The 22,530-nt window shown below is 48.9% G+C and overlaps 1 protein-coding gene across 2 annotated transcripts in view; it reads right to left on the reverse strand.

The window, feature by feature from the left end:
- LOC119453781 (uncharacterized) overlaps positions 1-22,530 on the reverse strand; it is a 58,169-nt gene that overhangs the window by 14,985 nt on the left and 20,654 nt on the right. Inside the window, exon 3 of one of the 2 annotated variants that reach the window (XM_037715836.2) lies at positions 7,179-8,358. The exons of the other annotated variant lie outside the window; for it this stretch is intronic. Coding sequence (XP_037571764.1) covers positions 8,151-8,358 — 208 coding nt within the window. The 3' untranslated portion in view covers positions 7,179-8,150. Of the gene's footprint in view, positions 1-7,178; positions 8,359-22,530 lie in introns of those variants that run through there. 2 annotated transcript variants of the gene reach the window in all.

The raw sequence follows: 22,530 nt of genomic DNA on the forward strand, positions 1-22,530 counted from the left end.
CGGCGTTAAGGAGGTTTCCCCTGTGGTCTACAACGGCCGCCACGAATCGGTCGGATGAACCGTATTGAGCGGCGTCGACGAACGCTACCGATCGCGGATCGCCAGCGACGGATCTGAGAAGTGCGGCCGCCCGGGCCCTGCGTCTGCCTACATTGTGTTGCGGGTGCACGTTGCGCGGGAACGGCGAGACCGTGATGGCCTCCCGCGTCTCCGCGTCGAGCGCGCACTGCCTCTCTCTGACGGCAGTGGGATTGCAGCCCAGCGCCTCCAAGATCCGCCTCCCCGCAGGCGAGGAAGAGAGCCTGACGACCTGGGCCGTCTGCTGAGCCTCGACAACCTCGTCGAGAGTGTTGTGGACTCCCAGCTGCATGAGCTTCTCCGTGCTGGCGGTTATGGAGATGCCGAGCACCTTTTTGATGCTCTTGCGCATCAGCGCTTCGAGCTTTGCCCTCTCGTATCCGTGCCAGCGATGCGCGGCGGCCACGTACGTGATGTGGCTCATTAGGAAAGCGTGGTACAACCTGAGGAGGTTGTCCTCCCCCAGCCCTCCGCTACTGTTGGAGACCCTAGTGATGAGCCTGACCATGTTGTCCGTTTTGGTGGCGATACGAGCGATCGTCTGTCCGTTACAGCCATTTGCCTCGATGAGCATACCGAGTACGCGGATGACCTCCACCTTGGGAATGACCTGCCCGATGGCCGTGCGAATGGAGAGGTCGACCTTTTCTAGAGGCACCTGACCCTTGGGGATGCGCCCCCTCCTGGTCGGTCGATACAAAATGAGTTCGGACTTGGACGGGGAGAGCCGGAGCCCCGTGCCCACCAAGAAATCCTCCGTGCAGCTCAGGGCCGCCTGTAGGGATTCCTCGACTCTGCCTTCACTGCCGCCATCGCACCACACCGTGATGTCGTCGGCGTAAAGAGCGTGATTAACGCCGTCCACTTCGAACAGACGGGCTGAGAGACCGCGCATGGCGACGTTGAAGAGAAGTGGCGAGATGACCGACCCCTGAGGGGTTCCCCTTGCCCCCAGCTAGAAGGGATCAGACTTTACCTCGCCCACCTTGAGAGTGGCACGCCTGCCCCGAAGGAACGAACTGACGAACCCGTGAAACTTGGATCCAAGGTCCATCTCCGTAACGGAATCGAGGATGTGCCTATGGGAAATTCTATCGAAGGCCTTTTCAAGATCCAGCGCTAGGATATACCCTGACGTCTCTGGTGTCCCTATCGATGATCTGGTGTTTAATGAGTTTGATGACGTCCTGAGATGACAGGGACGGACGAAAGCCCACCATGTTGTAGGAGAAGAGTTCGCGTTCCTCAATGTACCTAGATATCCGGTTGTGAATAACGTGTTCCGCGACCTTCCCCACGCACGAAGTGAGCGAGATTGGTCGCAGGTTGTTTAGTCCGGGAGTCCGACCTGGTTTTGGAATGAGAACTACCGACGCGAGCTTCCAACCGTCCGGGACATCACCCGAATCCCACACGCGATTGATCTCGTCCGTTAACGTGGAGATGGCATTCTCGTCCAGATTGCGAAGAAGCCTGTTCGAAATTCCGTCCGGCCCCGATCGGCCGTTCAGGGTAAAAAGTGCTTCCCTAACCTCGTTTTTAGAGAAATGAGCGTCTAGGTCCTCCCGTTGGAGACCCCGGTAGCGGGGATAGTCCGCGTCGCCCGAGGGGCCTGTGGGTAGGTATCTGTCGGCCAACGACTGGATAATGTCCTGCACGGTGGAGCCTTCTCGTTTGGCTTCGTGCAAAATCCTGTCCATAGCTAGTCTCTGGTTGAACTTGGAAGCCGATTCGTCTAGGAGCTGCTTCAGGAGGTTCCATTTGCCTCCCGTGCGCATTTGCCCATCGACCGAATTACAAATTTCGTCCCACTGTTGAATAGCGAGCGTGCGACAGTGTTCCTCAATGGTGCGATTTAGTACTGCTATTCTCTTGCGGAGTCTACGATTGAGCCGTTGCCCCTTCCACCTGACCAGGAGAGCAGCCTTGGCCTCGAGGAGGTGAGCGAGACGGCTGTCCATCCTGTCCACCTTGAGGTCCGTGCGGATCGTCTTGGTGGCGGACTCGACATCCTTTTTCAATTGCAACAACCATTCTTTAAAATCTGTGGGATCCGCCATCTTTCCCTCCCTGATTTTTCGAAAGAGGTCCCAATCCGTGACCCTAAATTCGCGGGGGGGCCTGCTCGACACCTCGAAGGAGGTAGCCAGGATGAAGTGATCGCTACCCAAGTTCTCGTGCAGGTGTGATAATATATTGCACGCGGGAGTGGCAAACAAACATATGAAAACAGTGTGCCGTGCGGTGGCGAAGAGGACACCGACTCTTGGCCAATACCCATAAGTGGGTATGTACTTTAAGGTCGCCATCATCATCATCGACACCCATTGGTGAGCGTCGACAGTGGCGCCTCGAAAAGCGTGGCTCGAGAGAGCGTGGCCCGTGGCGTGAGCAGCGCGCGAGGTTCGGCGTTCGACGGCACAGGGCTTCCTCGCTGGGCGTCTGGCCCATAGGAGCTATCGCCGCCCGCGTCACTACGTCTGCACCCCAATCAAAGCTAGCACCAGCTGAGAGGTCACCTCGTCAAGGTCTTCCGCTGGGCAACTGGTCCAGGAGGGCTGGCGGTCCTGAGCCTGGCTGTTCGAGCGTTCGGGTGAGCGGTCACAGGGTTACCTCGTCCAGTTCTTCCGCTGGGCAACTGGTCCAGGAGAGCTGGCGGTCCTGAGCCTGGCTGATCGAGCGTTCGGGTGAGCGGCCACGGGGCTACCTCGCCAGCTGTGGACGTGACCTGGTGGGCTGCCGCAGTGTTCTCCGGAACACAAACCTCGCCATCGGGTAACCGGGCACGCGGAGGCTCCGGTACATCGACTGTGGCGCAGGGCCACCTGAGCTCCACGAGGCGACCTGACCCTGTAGTTAGACCCTGCTGTCCAACCAGCTGTCCGACAGTGCTGTCCGACACCGGTTCCCCGACGTCTCCGACATGGCGGAACTACTTCTACATGAACTGTAGGCCGACTACCTTTTGACTAATCTATATTAGCTGTATATCTTCTAGAACATATTTTGGGAAACTGTTGTATATGTGCTGTTTTAATGTATTACGTGTGTCCAATATACGTCTGATGTGTGTTTGTGCTTCCGTGTGCTGCTTCTATCTCTTTCTGGAGTGATCCTGCACCCAATAACATCACAAACTGGCGAGCCTGCCAGGATGAAAACAGTCGGTGTCCTCTTCGCCACCGCACGGCACACTGTTTTCATATGTTTGTTTGCCACTCCCGCGTGCAATATATTATCACAGCAGGTTACTCCACGAGGCCGGTCCCACCCCCTTGACGAAGGTGAGGTCAGGCGTGGAGTCCCTGGTGATCGAAGTGCCTGTTCTGGTGGGGAAGGCCGGGTCCGTCAAGAGTACGAGTGCGTGATCGGCGGCCGTTTGCCAGAGATCGCTCCCCTTCGCGGTCGACGACAGGTAGCCCCACTCGCGGTGCGGGGCGTTGAAGTCGCCCGCGACCACCAGCGGGGAGCCCGCCGCCAGCCCCGCGGCCTTCGCCACGAGGGACGCAAAACGGTGTCTGTGGTTCCTTTGGGAACTGTATATGTTAAGAATGAAGATGTTGGATTTTAGCCACGCGTTGGGAATGATTTCGATTAGCGAATGCTCGACCTTGCTGTGATCCATGCGCATGGAGTGCACGACAAAAGAACATCGCTTGGACACCAGGAAGCAAATGCCCCTCCTGCCTGCGCCAAAGACGGAGTGAGATCTGTAACCCTGCAGCGAAACTGTCTCCCTAAGGGTTTCCTGTAATAAAATGACGTGCGGCTTATGCTCACGTGAACAAACGAACTGCTGCAGGACTGCCTTTTTCGGCAGGAGCCCAGCGCAGTTCCACTGCCAGATTAGGAATCCCTTATCCGGACCCGCCATGTTTGGAGCTTTTGCTTGGCCTTTCATACGGAGAACCGCGTCTAGAACCCTCCGTTTCTGAGGGTAGACCACTTCTAACCGCACCCGAGTACCCGGGGGTTGACTCTCCCAGAGCGACCCTAGTTTCGAGGGTGTTGACCCTGCTCGTGAGAGTAGCCACCGCTTCTACTAAGCTCATGACTGAGCCTTGGAGGCTGTGCACTGACTCCCTAACCTCCTTCATGGAGTTCCTAATCTCGCTCTTGAATTCCTCGAGGTCCCCTTCTCCATCAACGGGGTCCGCGAGGGCCCGCTTCTTGGCGGACCGCGCCGGCTCCTGCGTTTCCGCGGGGAGCTCCATGGGCGTCTGCACGGGCGGCACAGAGGAACCCGACTTTCGGAATGACTCGAACTCGGCCCTGAGCTGCTGCAACGCGGCTCTGAGCTGCGCATTCTCCTGCTCTAAGTGCGCGATTCTAGGATTGCTCTGCTCTGGCGGCGAACCATTCGTTACCTTTGGAGGCTTCTGTTTGACTCCAAAGCCCAGGCGGTCTCCTGGATCCTGACTCTCGAGTGAGAGCGCCCCCTGGACCTGGAGCGCCCTCTGGACCGGCTGCGTCGGCCGGCTGGCGTGACGGAGCGCCCCCTCGAGGACGCCCTGGGCAGGCTCGAATCACAGGCTTGGCAGCTGGTCGCCACCTGCCGCGCTGGTGTTTTCTCGGCGCGCTTTCGCTGCCTCCTCCTGCGACGGACGACGTAGGGCACTTGGAAGCGTTGTTTGCAGGCCTTGTCCGCCGTGAGATAAGGCCCCCCGCAGAGGATGCACTTGGGCGAGCATTCGTGGTCTTCCGCGGGGGACGCGAGTCCGCATCCCCTGCAAATCGTTTTCGCCGGGGCCGGGCACACGTCGGCGCGGTGACCCAGCCTTCCGCAGGCGTAGCAAACGTCTTTCTGGCGTCTGTAAAGCGTACAGCGAAGCATGCTGGCGCCGCACATGACATAGTTCGGCACTTTGAGTCCGTCGAAAAGAACGACGATCGTGGTGGTGTCCTTGATGCGTTTCACTTCGAGGGCCTTTGGGTTCCTCGGCTGGACGATGTCACGCAGCTGGTTGTGGTCGAAGTCGACGCCCCGCACGATCCCCTTGCACGTGTTATCCGGCGCTGCCAGGTACGAGTTGACTTCGTATCGGGCAGACCCCACGAGTAGAACTTGCACGTTCGCGTAAGCGCGGGCGTTCTTCTCCGTCGGCGTACTCACGACATAGATGTACTGGACCATGTTGGGGCAGACGAATGATCGTCTGCCCCAACGTGGTCCAAAACCACGTTGGGGCAGACGATCAAAGCAACTCGCTCCCTCCGTTTCGGCCGCGGCGAGTTGAGCCGCCATGGCCAAGGCCTGTGTCACCTTGATCTGGCTGATCGTCCTGACGTTCAGCCCGCCTCTGGGGCGGACGATGATCCTAAAGTGCTCCCTCGGCAAGCGGGGGAGCCTCGAGGCCGCGGCGAGGCGTTTCTTGACGACGCCGGCGCTGGGGATGCGGGACCCGCCACGGCCGCTGCCACGTTGTGTTGAACTCGCCCGGTCACTGACGCCGGGCTGCCGTTGCAACTTGCGCTTGGAAATAGCCGTGGTCCATCCGGACTTCAGGCACTCCTCGGGGGTGATGTCCTCCCCCTCGACCGTCACTTGCATGGACATTCTTGAACACGGCGGCGTGCGAGAGCTAGGTCTCGACGCGCCTTATCCGGGAAAGTAGGCCTAATTAACCGTGCGGCGGGGTCGGGTAAAAAGTCCCGAAGAATGGCGAAATGACCACCCACCGGCAAGAACTTGGTGTCGGCGTGGTCCTCTAGACGAACTGCGTCGAATGGTGCAAAAATACGCTGAAGATGAGACGTTTTTCTGACCCAAAACATTTACAGAAGCGGGAGCCGATGCTCGCTAGTCCGCACTGGATCGAACGTCGTCGTCTTCCCCCTCACCAGACCATAGAGCAAATTTTAGTTATACGCTGGAATTGTTACGTGCCCTCTAGATTGTTCTAACGCAAGAATTTTTTTTCAGATTGGTCCATTATTAGCAGAGATAGAAATATCTTAAGTGTCGTGAACCCATAATTTCCTGAGGCTAACTTCACTGCCAACATCGACACTCTCGCCACTTGCCCCATTTCATGCCCTGCGTTCTCACGCGTCAAGTAGACGTCACAGTCGCCGCCTTCTTTATTTTAAATGGGAAGCATTTCTTGGCGAACATTTGCTACTTTGACCCTATCTATGTATCTAGCCGCCTACGACTCTGTGCTCTCATGGTCGTTTCGTTAACTTGGTATGTACCAAAATTGACATACTATGACAAGAGTATATGACGAACATAAATGATATGTCATGACATGAATATCATGACATGCGTGTCATGTAGGTCATGACAATGGCCCAACGAAAAACTAACACTTAAAAACCACTCAAATGGGTTCGGACGTGGGTACTAAGTGAAGGAAACACTACAGGATGCTGCTAGAAGTAATAGTCATGAGCATGACTCAGCAAAAATGACAATGACTCAGCGAAAAAAGATTAACACTCAAAAACCACTGAAATGGGTACGGACGTGGGTACTAAGTGAAGGAAACACTAAAGGTTGATGGTCGAAGTCATAGTCATGAGCATGACTAAGGCTTTCGCCTTAAGGTCTCTTAGGTGTAGCTAAAGGGCGTCCTGAGGACTCGTGACATGAATGTCATGACATGCGTGTCATGTAGGTCATGAAAGAGCCGCCTACGTCTTCCCACAGGGCGTGGGATCTGCCAGCTTTTTTTTCCCCTCTCTCTTTTCGCGCCCTTGCTGCGTGGCACACTTCCGGTGACGGTCTCGCGGCGACCCCGCGAGTTGTTGCATCTGTTTCGTTTCGCCATGTGCACGATCTTGCGAGCTGTGCATGATAACACCTGCGTTGTTGTCTGGCTGCTTCTGCAAACTCGACTGTCAGTGCACGCACCTTTGGAGATACAGGCCCGTCTGCACGGATCCTTACTGCCATACACAGCGTCGTTGTATGAGTCAGTGCCACATTAACACCGAGGTAGATGCGAGCGGATCACTGCGTATGATCGCGCGCCGAAACACGGTAGAAAATGACAGCTTTGTTCTCTGGCCACGCGACTGCACGACGTGAGAACAAGCAGACGAAACGGAGGTACATCTCTCTTGCTACGGTATGAAGTAAAACAGACACGCAGGAATTCAGTTCGTATGTTTTATTATTTCTCTTTAATTTGTCTACTGAAGCAACAGATCAAACAAGTAACTGATGTTGCCTTGGATTCGCTGTTAGTTCACAGCACTGCCATTTACGTAGGCGCACTTATGCGAGTGACGTCGACTCTCCGGCTAGGAGCGCTGCGCCGGCGAGGGAAAGGGCACAATGCGTTTGGTTTGAGACCCTCTTTCTTCCCCTCTTCCCCTTCCCTTACGTAGAGTAGCACGCCAGACGCTCCATTTTCCAGCCGACCTCTCTAAATTTTCCGATCATTAAACTACGACTTCTTCAGCTTTGCAGGCACGATCGTTAGCGCACATTGGATGCACTGTGCTTGTCAGCTCAAAATGAACAGACCTGGTGAGAGGCGCTTTAAACGAATCACAATTCTTCACGTTAATTAACTTTCCTCCACCTTGTGGGTCCCTGCTGAACTGATTTGCCTAGACACCACCAGTTGCTGCTCTACAGTTTTTCTTCAGTTTACATGACGTATCTACATCGTTGCGGTCATACCAGCATGTGTTGTAACTTATTACCAACATCGACCGCACAATGTGCCTATTCATGCATCAACCAGGAAACAAGCGCCTTAGCATCACTGCAACGCTGCCACAAGACAGTCTTCGGAACAGCTAATCCTACCGTGTTGTCTTCAACCATCAAATGAGTACAATGCCTTGTGCCAGCAGCCCTGCTACAGATACAAACAATTAGCTTGCTGATAAGCTTTAACGTGCACTCCCCTGAGGCATGATCTGAATGCAGGAGAGCTATTCTGGCTGATGCTATGGGACTGACTAGACTGTCACTGTGGATTATCACGGCCCCGCTCGTGGCAGTGCCGGGAGGTGCAACGCTAGTTTGCGACCCAAAAAAATAAAAAACAAAGACTCGACGTGATGGCCACTTCGGTGCAATTCTTGCTCCAATCAGAATTAGTCCCACCACCGAATCAGTCCCGCCAGGCTGGTGGAACCCACTTGGAAGGCAACGGGGGTGGCGCCTTGACAACCTTCTCGAGCTCTGGCACAGTTTCCGTGATGGGACGTGCCAAGTATTCGTCGAAGTCGTTCTCCTCACGCAGCACACAGAAGTAGATGAGGAATGCTGAAATGCTCAGTAACACGGACCAGCGCTGCGCAGGAGGCACATCGCGTTCTCTGCACAGAGTAAGAGGGAGACATGCTGCCTTTAAAAGAGCGCTAAAGAGAAAAATAAGCTTGGCTGCATGAGCAAATGACCCTCCTAGAAAACCATAAGAAAACCATAAGAAAACCAGTTTTGTTGCGAGAGGAGGGCTGATAAGCAAGAACAGATCCAAAAATTCGGCAGAACCCATCTAACGATGACTGCCGATGGTAGTATTTCTTTTAGCATTGAGTCAATACAGTAACACAACGTATTGTCACCATCCAAACAAGTTATGTATGACCGCGTGTACTACAGCGGGACTCCTCTTTCGCGCTTCCCTCAGAACATTAGGCACCATCTAGTGCTGCCACTGTGAGGCCTCTGCAATGCATGGTGCGCTGGTGCATATGAAAGTCAAGAAACGCGTAATGGGTCAACCGGGCTTCTCCCTCATGCTCCTTTTAAGACATGCCGCAGCATCTAGTGGCACTGCCGAGAAGGTCGTGCATGGCCTCCAAGATTAGAAGGGTGGTGTGCCAGTGCCTACGAATGCTGAAAATTGTTCCCTCGCTTGCAGCACGCCTAGTGGCCCATACACTGTGACCCCAGTTGGTGAGAGGTTCATTGAACTGCGGCACCTACCCGGTGCATTTGTAGTGTAGTCTGCTAAAGCATTGAGTTGCTGTCCTTGAGGAACCTGTGTGATGCTGGTTCGGAGAAATTTAAAGCATCGGAGAAATTTAAAGGAACTTTTTTGTCACAGTAGAGGCAGCACACACCTACTGGCACATACCCAGTGATCCAAGTTGGATCAATGACGTTCCCTGATGACCAGCACAGATCGATTGGCGTATACTCAGTAACCCAAGTTGGCATCAAAGAATTTCACTGAACAGTGGTACCTACACAGTCCTGCATCTACAGTGACCGGTGTCGGCATGAAAGAGGTTCGTTGGAGAGCGGCACGTACGTACACACTGGCACATACTCGGTGACCTAAGGAGGTCTGATGGTTGGTTTCAAACCTTGCTCCCTCAGCACAGCAACCTCATGCACTAACCATTCAACCATGGACTGATTACACAGTGACCCAGCCTGGCGGGAAAACGGTCAGATACATAGGTACATGGATAGTCAGCCCCCCGAAAGTCCATGAAGTACCCTAAGAAGGCTAAAGCATTGATAAAAGGATGATCGGTGGTGACAATGCCTTGGGCTTCATTCAGAGAGCTTTCATCCATTCATACCTGCCAAGTTCGGAGAAACTAAATGCGGGAGATCTTCCGACCGAGGGGGGGGGGTCAGTCGGCAACAACACCCCCCCCCCAATGTCGATATTTGCAAGTACGCCCAGATGAACTTCACTACAATTTTATTTACAGGTATATAAATGACCACATGAACATCAAGGTCTCACTTTTGCAAGCATTTTGTTGTTGCTAATTTTGCCTTCAAAAATTCTTAAAAATTTAAATTCTCGGGTCTTACGTCCCACAACCACCATCTGATTATGAGGCACGCCATAGTGGGGGACTCCAAATTAATTTGGACTACCTGGGGTTCTTTAACGTGCACCTAATGGACGGCACACGGGCGTGCGTTTAAATTTCACCGCCAAGGAAATGCAGCCGACGTGGCCGAGATTTGATTCCGCACGCTCGTGCTTAGTAGCGCAATGCCAAAACCACTAAGCAACCAGGCAACCATTCAGTGACATCTTGTTGGAGAAAGAAATAGCTTTCTTGCATGATAGATTATGATGTTGCTGATTTTGCAGATGTTTACGTGACTGGTGTACGCATGCCTATGCTGGAGAAAGTATAAATGGCTACTGATGTTCAAATAAACTTCCAGTTGGCAGACAGCACTTGTTTGTGGTAATTGTTTCTTCGTGTCCTTGCTTTATTCGCAGAACCAACTAGCCCGCATCAAGAACTTAATGATACTTTTTTTAAACGTTATAGAAACTCTACTACATGTCTTTAGGACAAAAAAAGATGACACTTTGCAAGTATGAAAATTTATAACTGTAAGATACATTAATCCAGTACTAAGGTTGGTATATCTTAATTTCCACACAGCTTGCGAGGGAAAACTAGTATGGTTGCGCACAACACTCATACTGGCAGCAGAAGGCAGGACAAGGTAGAACACTGTCCACTTCAGTGCATCCACTCAACCTTTGGACAACTTGGAGCTGCTCGCATCTCTGGGTGACGTGCTCACCAAAAACCTGAAATCAGTGCAGTTCTCTGCAGCGCCCAATCATGTAAAATGGGAGCACAGCGGCCCACAAATCAATGCTCCGCTAGAACTGTCTATTATTGTAAAATGGAAACACTGCCATCTACTCCAAGGCAGCACGAAGCTACGAAGGAAACCCGTATGAGTTTTTCAGAACAATTAAGAGTAGAAAAAATGCCAACAGAACCCACCTCACAATGAATGTCGATATTAATGGGATTAGTATCGAAGCAATGTAGCGACACAATGTATTGTCGCCGCCGGAACGTGTCATGTATGAGGCATGTATGCAGCCAAATTTCTCACTTCGCTGTGGACATGCTGTGCCAACCAGCAGGACCATCATTAAGTCTATGCGTGATGCATGTCTGAATATATATGACGCAGACTCGATTCCGCCCAGTACCCAAGAAATTTTAAAGGATGCGTTTTTCATTGAAGAACGACACTGTGGTAAGTGACCACAAGATATGCGTGATGGGAAAACTGTCGCTTTTGTGATAAACAAGTGCACATGAAATAGCAGGGAAACTTGGGCAAGTTGGTGGAAGTTCACATATGAACTTCCAATGTGTCTTCTTTTCTTCGTCCTCGTCTAGTTAGCGCTGCTGTTTGTCAGAAGGCGCTCACGACTTAAGCTAGTCAGTGCTGTTTATGTCCCCCCCACTACAATATACACTGCTTATAACGAAAGTCGCCAGAGTCGCGAATATCTGCCCTATAAGCGGTACCGCACTATAACCAAAACAATGATTTTCAAGCCCTGCACGTATGCAAAACATGTAGACCAAGCATGCAGACACGCTTTGTACTATTGTGCGCACATCGCGATTATCGGGATGTAGCCGGTGCTCTTCACGCTCGACAGCTTTGCACCGAGTCAAAACGAAACAACTGTTTGCCGCAACCTCTGCGGGAAAAACCGTGACCGCTATCAACGCGATTACGGCGACTTTGCGGTGCTGAAGGCACGTGCTTGACGCACGCACCCAGTCTGGACGAATTAACTACCATTCGCTGCAATAACTGCAGTCGAACCCGCGGTCGCTATTTATGCGATCATCGATGGCGACTACGCAGTTTTTTAGGCACGCAGCCGACGCGCGTACCGAGTAAAAACGAAACTACTGTTTGCCGCAACCGCTGCGGAGAAAACCGCGGCCGCTATCGACGCGATCGTGGACGACGACTACGCAGTTACGAAAGCCCGCGGCCAACACGGTGTTATGCACAGCGGTAAACGCAAGAATACAGGCTTTAAAGACACAAATGGGCTTGAAGCGTTCCGGCATTGCCGTCATTCCCGTACGATTTCAATTGATGGCTGTGGCGATGCGGACTCCGCCGCTTCATTTCGTTTGGACGCTAGCGCAGTTCTTGCGCTCTTGCGTCGCACACTTGCGACGCTCCTCACTCACCGAGCTCCCAAAGTAGTCCGAATTAACGAGAGTTTGATTGCACTGAATAATGCATATGCCGGCCGGGAGCAGGCACCTTTGTTGAGAAGCGTGCCTGCTGCCGCCCTTGTCGGCGAGATTTTCCCGCGGAAGCCGCATTATAACCGGTATTTCGTCTCACGCGGCTGCGCTATAAGCGGTATGCGTATACATAGAGTGCTATGGGAGAATTAACGGGAGTCTGAAAAGACCGTACTATATCCGGTCCTGCACTATAAACGGTTACGTTATAAGTGGTTATAAGTATGTGTTGTTCATCTGGTCCAGCTGTACACACGAGCACGAGGCTGATTATCACATGTGGAGACAAGGGTCAATCATTTCAACACCAGGAGCTATGCCGGCCATCAACAAATGCCAACCATCAACGCACAAAACTGATCATGAAGAAATATTATAAAGTCGAACCCCACTACAATGAACGCCACTTCAAAATTTCCGGTAAAACGAATAATTCTCGGCTTCCCGTCAGCGGTCCATAGCATTCAATGCATAAATATTCTCCCCACAATGAACACTTTTTCTTATGCCGTTCGGCGTCAACAAAATCTGATGAAGCAATCCCAGGCTCCGAAATTTAATTTGCCTTGCAGGAAACACAATTTCGAACATTTTCATGCGTTTTGGCACATAAAATCATGACTAGAAAGTTTAAATCGCGTGTTAGCACCACCAAAAAATGCCACTGACGACCGAGCGAAAGTTTTTAAAGAGGAGCCTTCCCGTAAAATATGTCACCAACAGCCGATATTGGATGATGCGGGCCATTTTCTTGGAATGGGTCGTATCATTTGACTGCGACATCAGGAGGCAGGGCCGGCGGGTGTGCTAGTTGTTGGACAACTACTCCACCCATCATATTCCGGATGTGGAGCTCACAAATGTGAAGCTTAAGTACTTTCAACCCACTTCTATAATCCGGCCACTTGACAAAGGTGTAATAAGAAGCCTGAAGTGCATCTACAGCCAGCGAGGGATGCAGCGTCTTCTACTGAACTTGAAGAGCGGTCAAGACACAAAGCTGGAACTATGCATGGCACTGCAGACGATGGCTGCTGCATGGGCTGCAACCGGACATCTAGTCATCGCCAAATGTTTCGCGCACGCGTGCTTGGAGACCCAGACGCCAACTCTGCTGAGGATAATGCCAACTGCAGTGAAGCAGTGCATCCGCCGGCAGAGGCAAATGCGTCCTGGGCAGCCCTTCAAGATGCCAGAAATGTCCCATCCGGTATCGAGCTGGAAGATTTCATCAACGCTGACATTGATGTGATGTCCGCGACATCAGATGAAGACGAAGTGCCAGACCTGCAATCTCCACCGGCCACAGCATGCGTATTGGATGCGTTCGACATCGTGAGGAGTTGCGTGGCTGTGCATGATGATGACGTAGCCAAGCAACTAGTCGCCAAATGTGGAAGTCGCGTCATGATGCTCCTGGGAAGAAAAAGGAAGCAGTCGACACTGCTTGAATTTTGGAAATAAACGTTTCTGTGGTCTACCATTCAGGTTAGCCATATTTTTGTGAATTTCACAACAATAAAATTTTTCCTTCTATAAGTGTTTTTTCTCACGCACTGTCAATTTCGTTGTAGCAGGAGTCAATTGTAATCTTTTATGGCTTACCTGATCCTGCTCCAACTGAAACTTCTCCTAAGCCAGAAGAACTAATCATTCATCACTGACTCGAGTACCTTGAGATTAATAATGTTACGATGCGGAAGTCACATATTAAGGTGTATTTACAAGACCGATTCCACCTCTACATATCAAATTGTCTTCTTCTAACTGGCGCCACTCTTGGTTGCTTACAATACTGACCTAAAAGGAGTTGAGTGGGTGCATCGCCTCGGTCGTCACTCATCCAGCCACCATCGTCCCATCATTGTTAAATTCACTTTTTGAAAACCAAGGAACTAATCTGGTCACAAGGATGCATGCAACAGATTACAGCATCAGTGAAGACTTTTCTAAACTAGCCCACGCCACTCGCACGCAACTTCCTTCCTTCCAAAAGCAAAATCTGTTTCCTTCTCTCTGGGCTACATAACACATGCTATGTTTATGACGATAAATTCCGTTCCATAAAAGAAATATAGCAAATGTGCCACTGCAGCAGCCGTACTACACCTACGCAGTTAACCCCTAGAAATGAGTTATCTTTCTCCACTTTCTTCATTACCAGATGCTGTTTTCTTCCAAAGCGAGAACACATGTCTAACCTTGTTTCGTCATCTTGAAGCAACTTACTGATACTAACAGAAACATGGTTGACAAATAACATTACAGATGACAAGGTTTTAGCAGACTTGCCACATTTTTGAAATTTTTCTAAGGCAGGCCGAAAACTACTATTTTCGGCCTGACCTAGGAACATTATCAAGTAATAACTGTAGCTCACAATATCTGAGTATAGTATTCACCCGATTTTAACGCACCTATGTTTTTTTCTCTAGAAAATGAGTACACCACACAGGCCGATAATTGGCTGTGTGGTGCAACAGGATACAAAATCAAAATTGCCTTCGTGGAATTTTTATGCTGCATGACACGAATGTATTGTGGAAAAACTTGTTTTAAAAATCATGTAGCGAAGCTGACCGGTCTATTATTAGTTGCACAATGGCAAAACCGGCAGCCATTCTGCAACTAATACGAGGTGTGTTAAAAAAAACGAACATTTGCTATAACACCTTTACTGCTTATGGTACAACATTTTAAGTGCTGTCCCCTTCAAAGTAGTCCCCTCTACTGGCAATGCACTTTTCCCATCTTTTCTTCCCTTTTTGGAAAGCCTCCTGGGACGCACTTTCTGGAATGGCGCACAGGTCTCTTCTCGCATTGTCCTGGATCTCCTCTACGGTTTGGAAACGACGTCCTTTCAAGGTGGTTTTCAGCTTGGGGAATAGAAAAAAGTCTGCTGGGGCTAGGTCCGGAGAATATGGTGGATGAGCCACAACAGGAGTGTGGTGTTTCGCTAAGTAGCTGCGGACAAGGAGCAACGTGTGAGCCGGGGCATTGTCATGATGCAACATCCAAGCCTGATTTTCCCACAATTCAGGCCTCTTACTGCGCACAGAATCTCTCAAACGTGCTAGGATTCCCTGGTAAACTTCTTTGTTTATCGTCTGACCATGTGGCACAAATTCCTGATGAACAATGCCTTTTCAGTCAAAAAACACAACCAACATCACCTTCATTTATGACCGAATCATGCATGCCTTTTTTTTTTTTGGACGAGGAGAACCTTTGGCCACCCACTGCAATGATTCGACTTTCGTTTCAACATCATAACCATAATCCCACGTCTCATTGCCTGTTATGATGTCCTTAAGAAAGTTTTCATCGTCATTGGCCACAGCGAGCAGTTCCTTGCTGATTTCAACACGGGCCTGCTTCTGTTCGTCAGTCAACAAACGCGGCACAAATTTTGCACTGACACGACGCATCCCAAGTATGTCACTCAAAAGTTCATGACATGATCCTACCCTGATACTCACTTCGTCACCGACTTCTCGAACAGTCAAATGACGATTTCCTCGAATCACAGTTCGAACTCTCTCAACGTGGTCATCATCTGTGGATGTGGAAGGTCGTCCAGGCTTGGGATCATCACCGACCGACATTCTTCCGTCTTAAAAACGCTTAAACCAATCATAGCACTGCGTGCGACTCATACAGTCCTCCCCGTATGCTTGGCCAAGCAACTGAAATGTCTCTGTGAAAGTTTTCCCAAGTTTGTAGCAGAACTTCACACACACACGCTGTTCTTCCAATTCCTTCATTGTCACTTTGGTACCAATTCGAAGAACAGCTTGTTCATGTGCTCACTTAAGCGGCTGTAGCCCGCCAATTAACGGTCAGAGCGAAATGCGGCAAATGGCAGTTTGTTATTTAAACCTGCCGCTACAAGTGCTCAGTAGCCGCAGCGCACTCCCTCTGCCGGTTGGCGCACTATTTCAAGTTTTTTTTTTCTTGAAACACCTCAAATTAGACCCCTGCGCATTTTTCTTGCTAAAAACTTGAGTGCGCGCTAGATGTCTACTTTGTTTAGGAGCTTTAATGTAAACTCTACGTTAGTTTTCTACTTTGGACACATAGAAAGTGATGCATAGAGAGTGTTTGATTCAGGGATGTGTTAGAACGGGACAAATGCTGCGAAATAAATCAGTGGTGCGTTTTGGAGTTTTTTAAGCATTTTGTTTAATTGCACCTGCCAGATCATTCGATCAATTTTGTCGGTCCCGTCAGGGTCAAATTCATGGAATGTATCTGAGGAGCTCCTATGTAAACACCTTGAAATTCCTGCTCAGCATCAAATTATAATGACTGTTGTTGCATTTAAAAAGAGGTGTTCAAGGCATACTGACACATAGTTTTAAAGTTGCGGAAACAATTCTTGTGCTTAAAAGGACGACATTTAGTGAGTGTGAAGGGTGGGAAACACAATTTAATTTGATACTATATAGTTGGTGTCGAAACCTGGAGTCATCGACACGGTCAGGACATCACGACAAAAATCCTGCACTTGTATGCGGCAGTTGCAGTTACTGTAGCCCCTGTATCATAATGTCAGGAGACATCCACCTCCCGCAGGATTGTCTAATATGGTGGCCCATTTTCGAAATCGTTGATTTTTTTCAGGTTTTCCCCGAGTGCTTCTATGATTTTTTCTCGGCAGTCTGCAACACTGGCGGTTTAGACACAATAAAAAATTGACGGTTTATTGTCATAATCACTGCAGCTCCGTGATTCAAAGCAACCAAGGTAGAAATTCCCTGAAAATTCGTCCCTGACAATAGACCTGTAGGAGGTACTGAAACTGGTTTGCAGAAACAAGAATTATTAGTCTTATGCACCACCGATGGCGACGCTGCAAACAATGCTCCAGTGGTGTAGGCTGAGGGACTTGCCTTTGTTGTCTGCTACACTCCTGATACAGTAGCTGCATATTCATGCGTTTGCTCGCTGTCCAACTGTGTGCTTGCGTAACAAAGCGCTTTTCAATTAGTGCGTGCAATTGTTTTCTAGTGTTAGTTTTATGAAAGCCAGCATTAGGAGGAACATAAATGTATATATTTAATGTATCTTTCATTTGCCCTACCGTTGTGCTGCTGAGGTTGAAGTCACTGGCTTAGTTCTAGCCGTGGCGGCCGCATTTCAATGACGAACGCAAAAAACACCCGTGCAATTAGATTAATGTCCGCGTGAATGAACCAAAAAAAAATTTGATCAAAAGTGATACGAAGTCTTTCACTACGGTGTGCCTCACAATCATATCGCGGTTTGGGGCACAAAACCCCAGAACCTTATTTATTTTGTATAACTATGGCCGACAAGGTTAGACATGATCTCGTGACTTATAAGACATCGCACACTGAGCAAGTAAATGAGAGTCTACACAACTGTTGAAAACAAAGAACAATTGCAGAGCTCATTTGCAAGAATTTGCGTGAATTAAGTGGCAGTTTAGTTCAATGCAAATTTTGCATTTTGCTCATAACCCTGGTCACTTGGCGTTGCATATATAGAGCTCTTGCTGACAAGGAGAAATAAACAATTTCCCTGGAATGCAGTACATATTGACATTGGTTGGCACCACGCTCCATAATGTTTCGCAATCGTCAATCACACTTTATGCTATTTTCTTGCAAATAAATATTATTCTCATTTTCCAATGCAAAACATTTATTTCTTTAGGTAAGCTTCAGACTATTTTGGTTCAATGCACTTTCAGACTACTGGAAACTGCTAATAAAACATCACTTGATCAGCTCAAGAATAAAAATGTTGTTGTTTAGCGCTACAGCTACTTATATTCAGTCAAATACCAACTAGCACAAACTTCTAAATTTTCTTCTTGTAAAGTTTCAAATACCTATGAGGTGCTTACAAACCAACATATACTGAAAATGGTGATAAGCAAAGGTTGTCGCCTGTTTTTGTTATGCAACAGGACTAATTCTTATCGCTAGACGAATCTTGCCCATGAGATGTGTCTGCTACCTATGGCAGTAACAAAGCAAGGAGAGCCACAGTAGGCTGATCAGACTTATGTGCAGGGGCCAAGCTGAGTCATGGTGGAAGTAATCAAGCTTAATTACCTGGCAAAGGTCAGCCCTGCAGCACAAGTCTACGTAACTTTCTTTGCTTTGCCTACTGATTTTGCCCACCTTTTCTACCAGACGTTCCAGACATTTCACAGCCACCTCAAACCTATGCATGGGCGGTCGGCAGTACACATTGAAATGTAGATGACAGCACTTCGATCCAAGTTTAGTAAATTTTCTAGTATTAAAGCCAACCCTCTAAGTTCTATGAATTGATACCATACTGTCGTCATACATTACTTTTTCTGTTTTTTTTTTTTTTTCATGAAAAGCATAGGAACTTTCTGCGGAATTTGAAAGGCGCGCCAAATGTCAGGCCGATCTGTGATCTGACATTCAGTGACAGAATTTCTGTTTTCCAAATTTTTTTTGTTCTCTCTAAACAGGTTCAGCTAGCATTGTGCCAAACCATTTAAAACAGCTGGTACATTAGTTGCTTATCTAATGCCACATTTTGCTGTAATGCAACTAAAGCAGTGCATGTATTAGGCACCACAGCGGCCAAATATTTTTTTTTATTATTCGACCCTTCCACTCCATGAAGATGGTTAACCAGCAAAGCTGAAACATGCGGCCCCGGTGTTTATCACTGGGTTAATCCTGAGGGTTGATTAAAGTATTTCTCAATTATGAGGTTACACACACGTTCGGCTGCGACAGAGAGAATGATGCCACTGACGGTATGCCCACAGTACGCCGTTGTCGCTTGCGATTCTTCGAAATTGCTTCAAAATTAAATCTGTTCGTCACATAAGACAATGAATGGCTCATACCTCCATAAACGAGGCGTCCCCATTACGACAGAATAGAAGTGAAATTCTAAGCTGGAATGATGAGCGGCAACGGAGCCAGCTGTGGAAGACGACGACGCTCGAGTCAATGCTGATGATGATAATTTTCTGTACACAGGCGATTTTGCCTAGACATATAATGCTTAGCTTTAAAATGGCATCAAACGTCTTTTGTGATATGCTTAAAACACTGGTCAGCAACAGAATGGAAATGTCTGTGGCCAAGGGAGCAGGAAACCAAACATGCAGTGCAAGCTGGACACACAAACATAGTAACGCAACACAGATATGGTAAGCGAAGGCCAAATGCTGTGGTTCATGAAGAAAAAAGGGCTGACAGGTTATTGTGACTGCCTGTCATGAGCCAATAAAGAAAGAAGAAAAAGCAGAAGAAGACAAGAAAGCACAAGGAGTCGGAAAAAATAAAGAAAAATGAAGTTAGAAAATAAGAGCGTCCGAATAAAAAGAATACAATATATGAAAGAAGAAGTGCAAAAGTGCATGCGGAGCTACATGGCCAACGGGAAAAAGAGACCCGTAGCAGAAGAGAGCGGCCCAGCTCTCTGGCACGACGAGGGGCAGAAGGAGCTGGAGACCGAACAGGACGTGTGGATCGCGGAGACATTGGCAACCCAGCGGAAGCTGTTCTTCAGCCGCTGCGGCCACGACCCGCGAGCTGAGTGGACGTCCCACCGGAAGCCGCAGCTACAGGCTGACGGCGACGCTTCCCGGATCCCCTGCGGCTACGATCCGCAGCTTGCGGAGTCGACCGGGCGATCCAGGCGCCTAGGTCACCCCACCTTCCTGAGCCACTGACCAGCTCAACCGCGGGCCAAAGGTCGGAGGCAGCGACGTCGAGTCCACGACACATCGGCGGGCCCAACGACGTGTCGTCGGAAGCAGCGACGCAGCTACGTTGATGGACTTGATGTATATATTTTGAACTTCATAACACGTGTGTAAGGACGTTAGACAACATTTTCAATTAACTCGCTTTGTGTATAGTTTGTCGTGTATTAGGTTCTTGCTATTAGGTTTGTAGCGCATGCTTACTTGATATATGTATTTTATTGCGATAGCAATTATATGGACACTTCAACCGGATTTCTGCCGTCGCCGTGAGGTTCCGTAGAGATTCCAGGGGCGATAAAATCGTCGCCGCGCGCTGACTATCTTCGCCGCGCGGCCGAAACCCCCCCGCGCGCTATCACGGAGAGCGAACGCTCGGCGGAAAGCAAACGTGACCGTCGCGCAAAAGACCGTGGGGGTATGGGAGGGAGGCGGGGCGGCGCTGTGCTCCGGCACCAAAGGCATATCTTGCCACTCAATCTCCCACGTGAAAGCAACAAAGCGGGAAGAGGGGGGAGCTGGGGGCAGCATCTCCTCTGGCAACAACTTCTTTGCACTTTGCCCGGCGGTGCCGGTCGCCCGCACCGTCTCTTATCTCCACACGGCTCTGACCTTTGTATGCGCTGTGCATTCGCCGCTCAGTTTCCGTTGAAGTGATAGACCGCGCGAACCTGCGCTTGCTGCCAGCGTTTTGACAGTCGTTGGCTGCGGTCATTCAGTGTGATCTATTCATGTTTGCTTGTGCGCGCTGACACCACGATTGTTAATTCAGTTAGTACGCCAATGTTTCCAAGTTTATGCAGCCGATAAAACTATTATCCCTACCCCGAATAGCTCTCTACTAATTTGCTATCGCAATCGATGCTTCGCCTTTCGGGCGAAACTGCGACATTTTTTTTTCTTACGTTCACGCCCCATAAAGGCTTTTCCTAACTGAAACGTTCCTTGCGTCATGTTTACCACCATGAGACCTTGACACTGCCAAGATAATGGAACAGCAATAACGAAAAACTAACACCATACATGCATGTGCATACAGCCATGGCCAGCAGATGACATAAGGAGCAATCCACACTAAATGCAGTAACGATGGTGACTCCACTTGGTTAGGGTGAGAATAGCATTCTGGAACATTCCGTTCCAGAATGTTCCCACAGAGTTGCATTTAAAAATACTGAGCAGGGCAGGCCAGTCAACAGCGTCAAGTTACCTTTACGTGGTGCGCCCGTGCGGCAGCGCGGATTCCCCCTGCTGACATTACACATGAGTGTTGTGTAATGTGCCCCAGAACGATCACAGGGCTAACAGCATATTATTTAAGGAAAGCTTTCTGGTGCTTGCCAGTATTTTTACCATGGTACGCAAGGTTCAGGTGATCATTTAACAAAATGAATATTACCAAAGATTATTATTAAGTATGTATTATTATTATTATTTATATTAAATATTAATCAGTCATATTATTAAACAAAAAAAGTTAGAAATGTTATGTCAGTACTCCTTTAACATCTACCAAGTCTATCACACTTATCCTATCCACCTATGCTTATCCAAGAACTGTTCTTAAAAATACTAACGTTAACGTTAACATATTTTCTGCAAGCGATAATTTAATTTTACCCACGTTCAAACAAACTGTGGAAAATCAAATGCTCTCTTTTCTGGCATATCATTTCTCTACCTTATGATATCTTAGATAGCTTATCTAATAAAATTCACAAGCTCGAGTACCTTCTACTTACCTACGACCCTTACATTACAATAATCACAGAAACCTGGCTGCACGAACGTATAAATAATTCAGTCCTAATTCCTCCGACATACCAAATTTTCAGGCGCGACCGCCCGACTCGAGGAGGCGGTGTAGCAATAGTTCTTAAAGATGGCATTAGTGCTCTGCCCCTTGAACAAATCCATGAGCACGAAAGTTTATTCCTTAAAGTGAGCTGCTGGGGCCATTTTTTCACCGTGTGTCCTGTCTACAGACAACCCTTATCAACGCATAAATATCTGACTAAGCTATATGACCACATGTACCTGTTCAAAAATGACCGTCTGATTCTTGCAGGCAATTTTAACTTACCCAGTGTTGATTGGTGCATCCCTGGCTACGGCTCTGATATAACATCCCTGAACCTGCTTGCCGACATTGTCTTGATGTGTGATCTTGTACAGATTGTTAATGAGTACACCAGAGAGGCTGGAAATGCCCATTCTACACTCAACCTAATCTTTTTAAATTCTGATGTATATAGATACACAGTTTCCGTTAAAGATGGCATCTCTGACCACAAAGCAGTGTTTTTATCCTTTGGTATTGGTGTAAAAGAAATACACTAAGAAGAATCCAGACATGTCATTAACGATTATTTGAAGGCTGATGACCAGGCCATTTTCGATTATCTGTGGTTCCTATACGACAATCTTCCTGATAATTTATCGGCCACCTGGAATGAAATTAAAACTGCGATACATTACTGCATTGATAAGTTTGTGCCAAGCAAACGTGTTAGGAAAAACAGAAATAACCCGTGGGTTACTAGAGATATAATACACTTGCACCGCAAGCTAAAATGTGCTAGAAAGAAGAAAAAAAAACATTGTAGACTTATCTCATTGAAGGCCCAGCTTGCGGCTTGGCTAACCGAAGCCAAGGCGAGATATTGCCGCAAGTCTGCTCCTAAGCAAGTCTGCTACGACGGTAGCCAGCAAGCCACTCTGTCAAAAGAGCGTCTGCTACGTCTCGCGCG

The sequence above is a fragment of the Dermacentor silvarum genome, chromosome 5 (genome assembly GCF_013339745.2).
Source record: "Dermacentor silvarum isolate Dsil-2018 chromosome 5, BIME_Dsil_1.4, whole genome shotgun sequence".
Classification (NCBI taxonomy): domain Eukaryota; kingdom Metazoa; phylum Arthropoda; class Arachnida; order Ixodida; family Ixodidae; genus Dermacentor; species Dermacentor silvarum.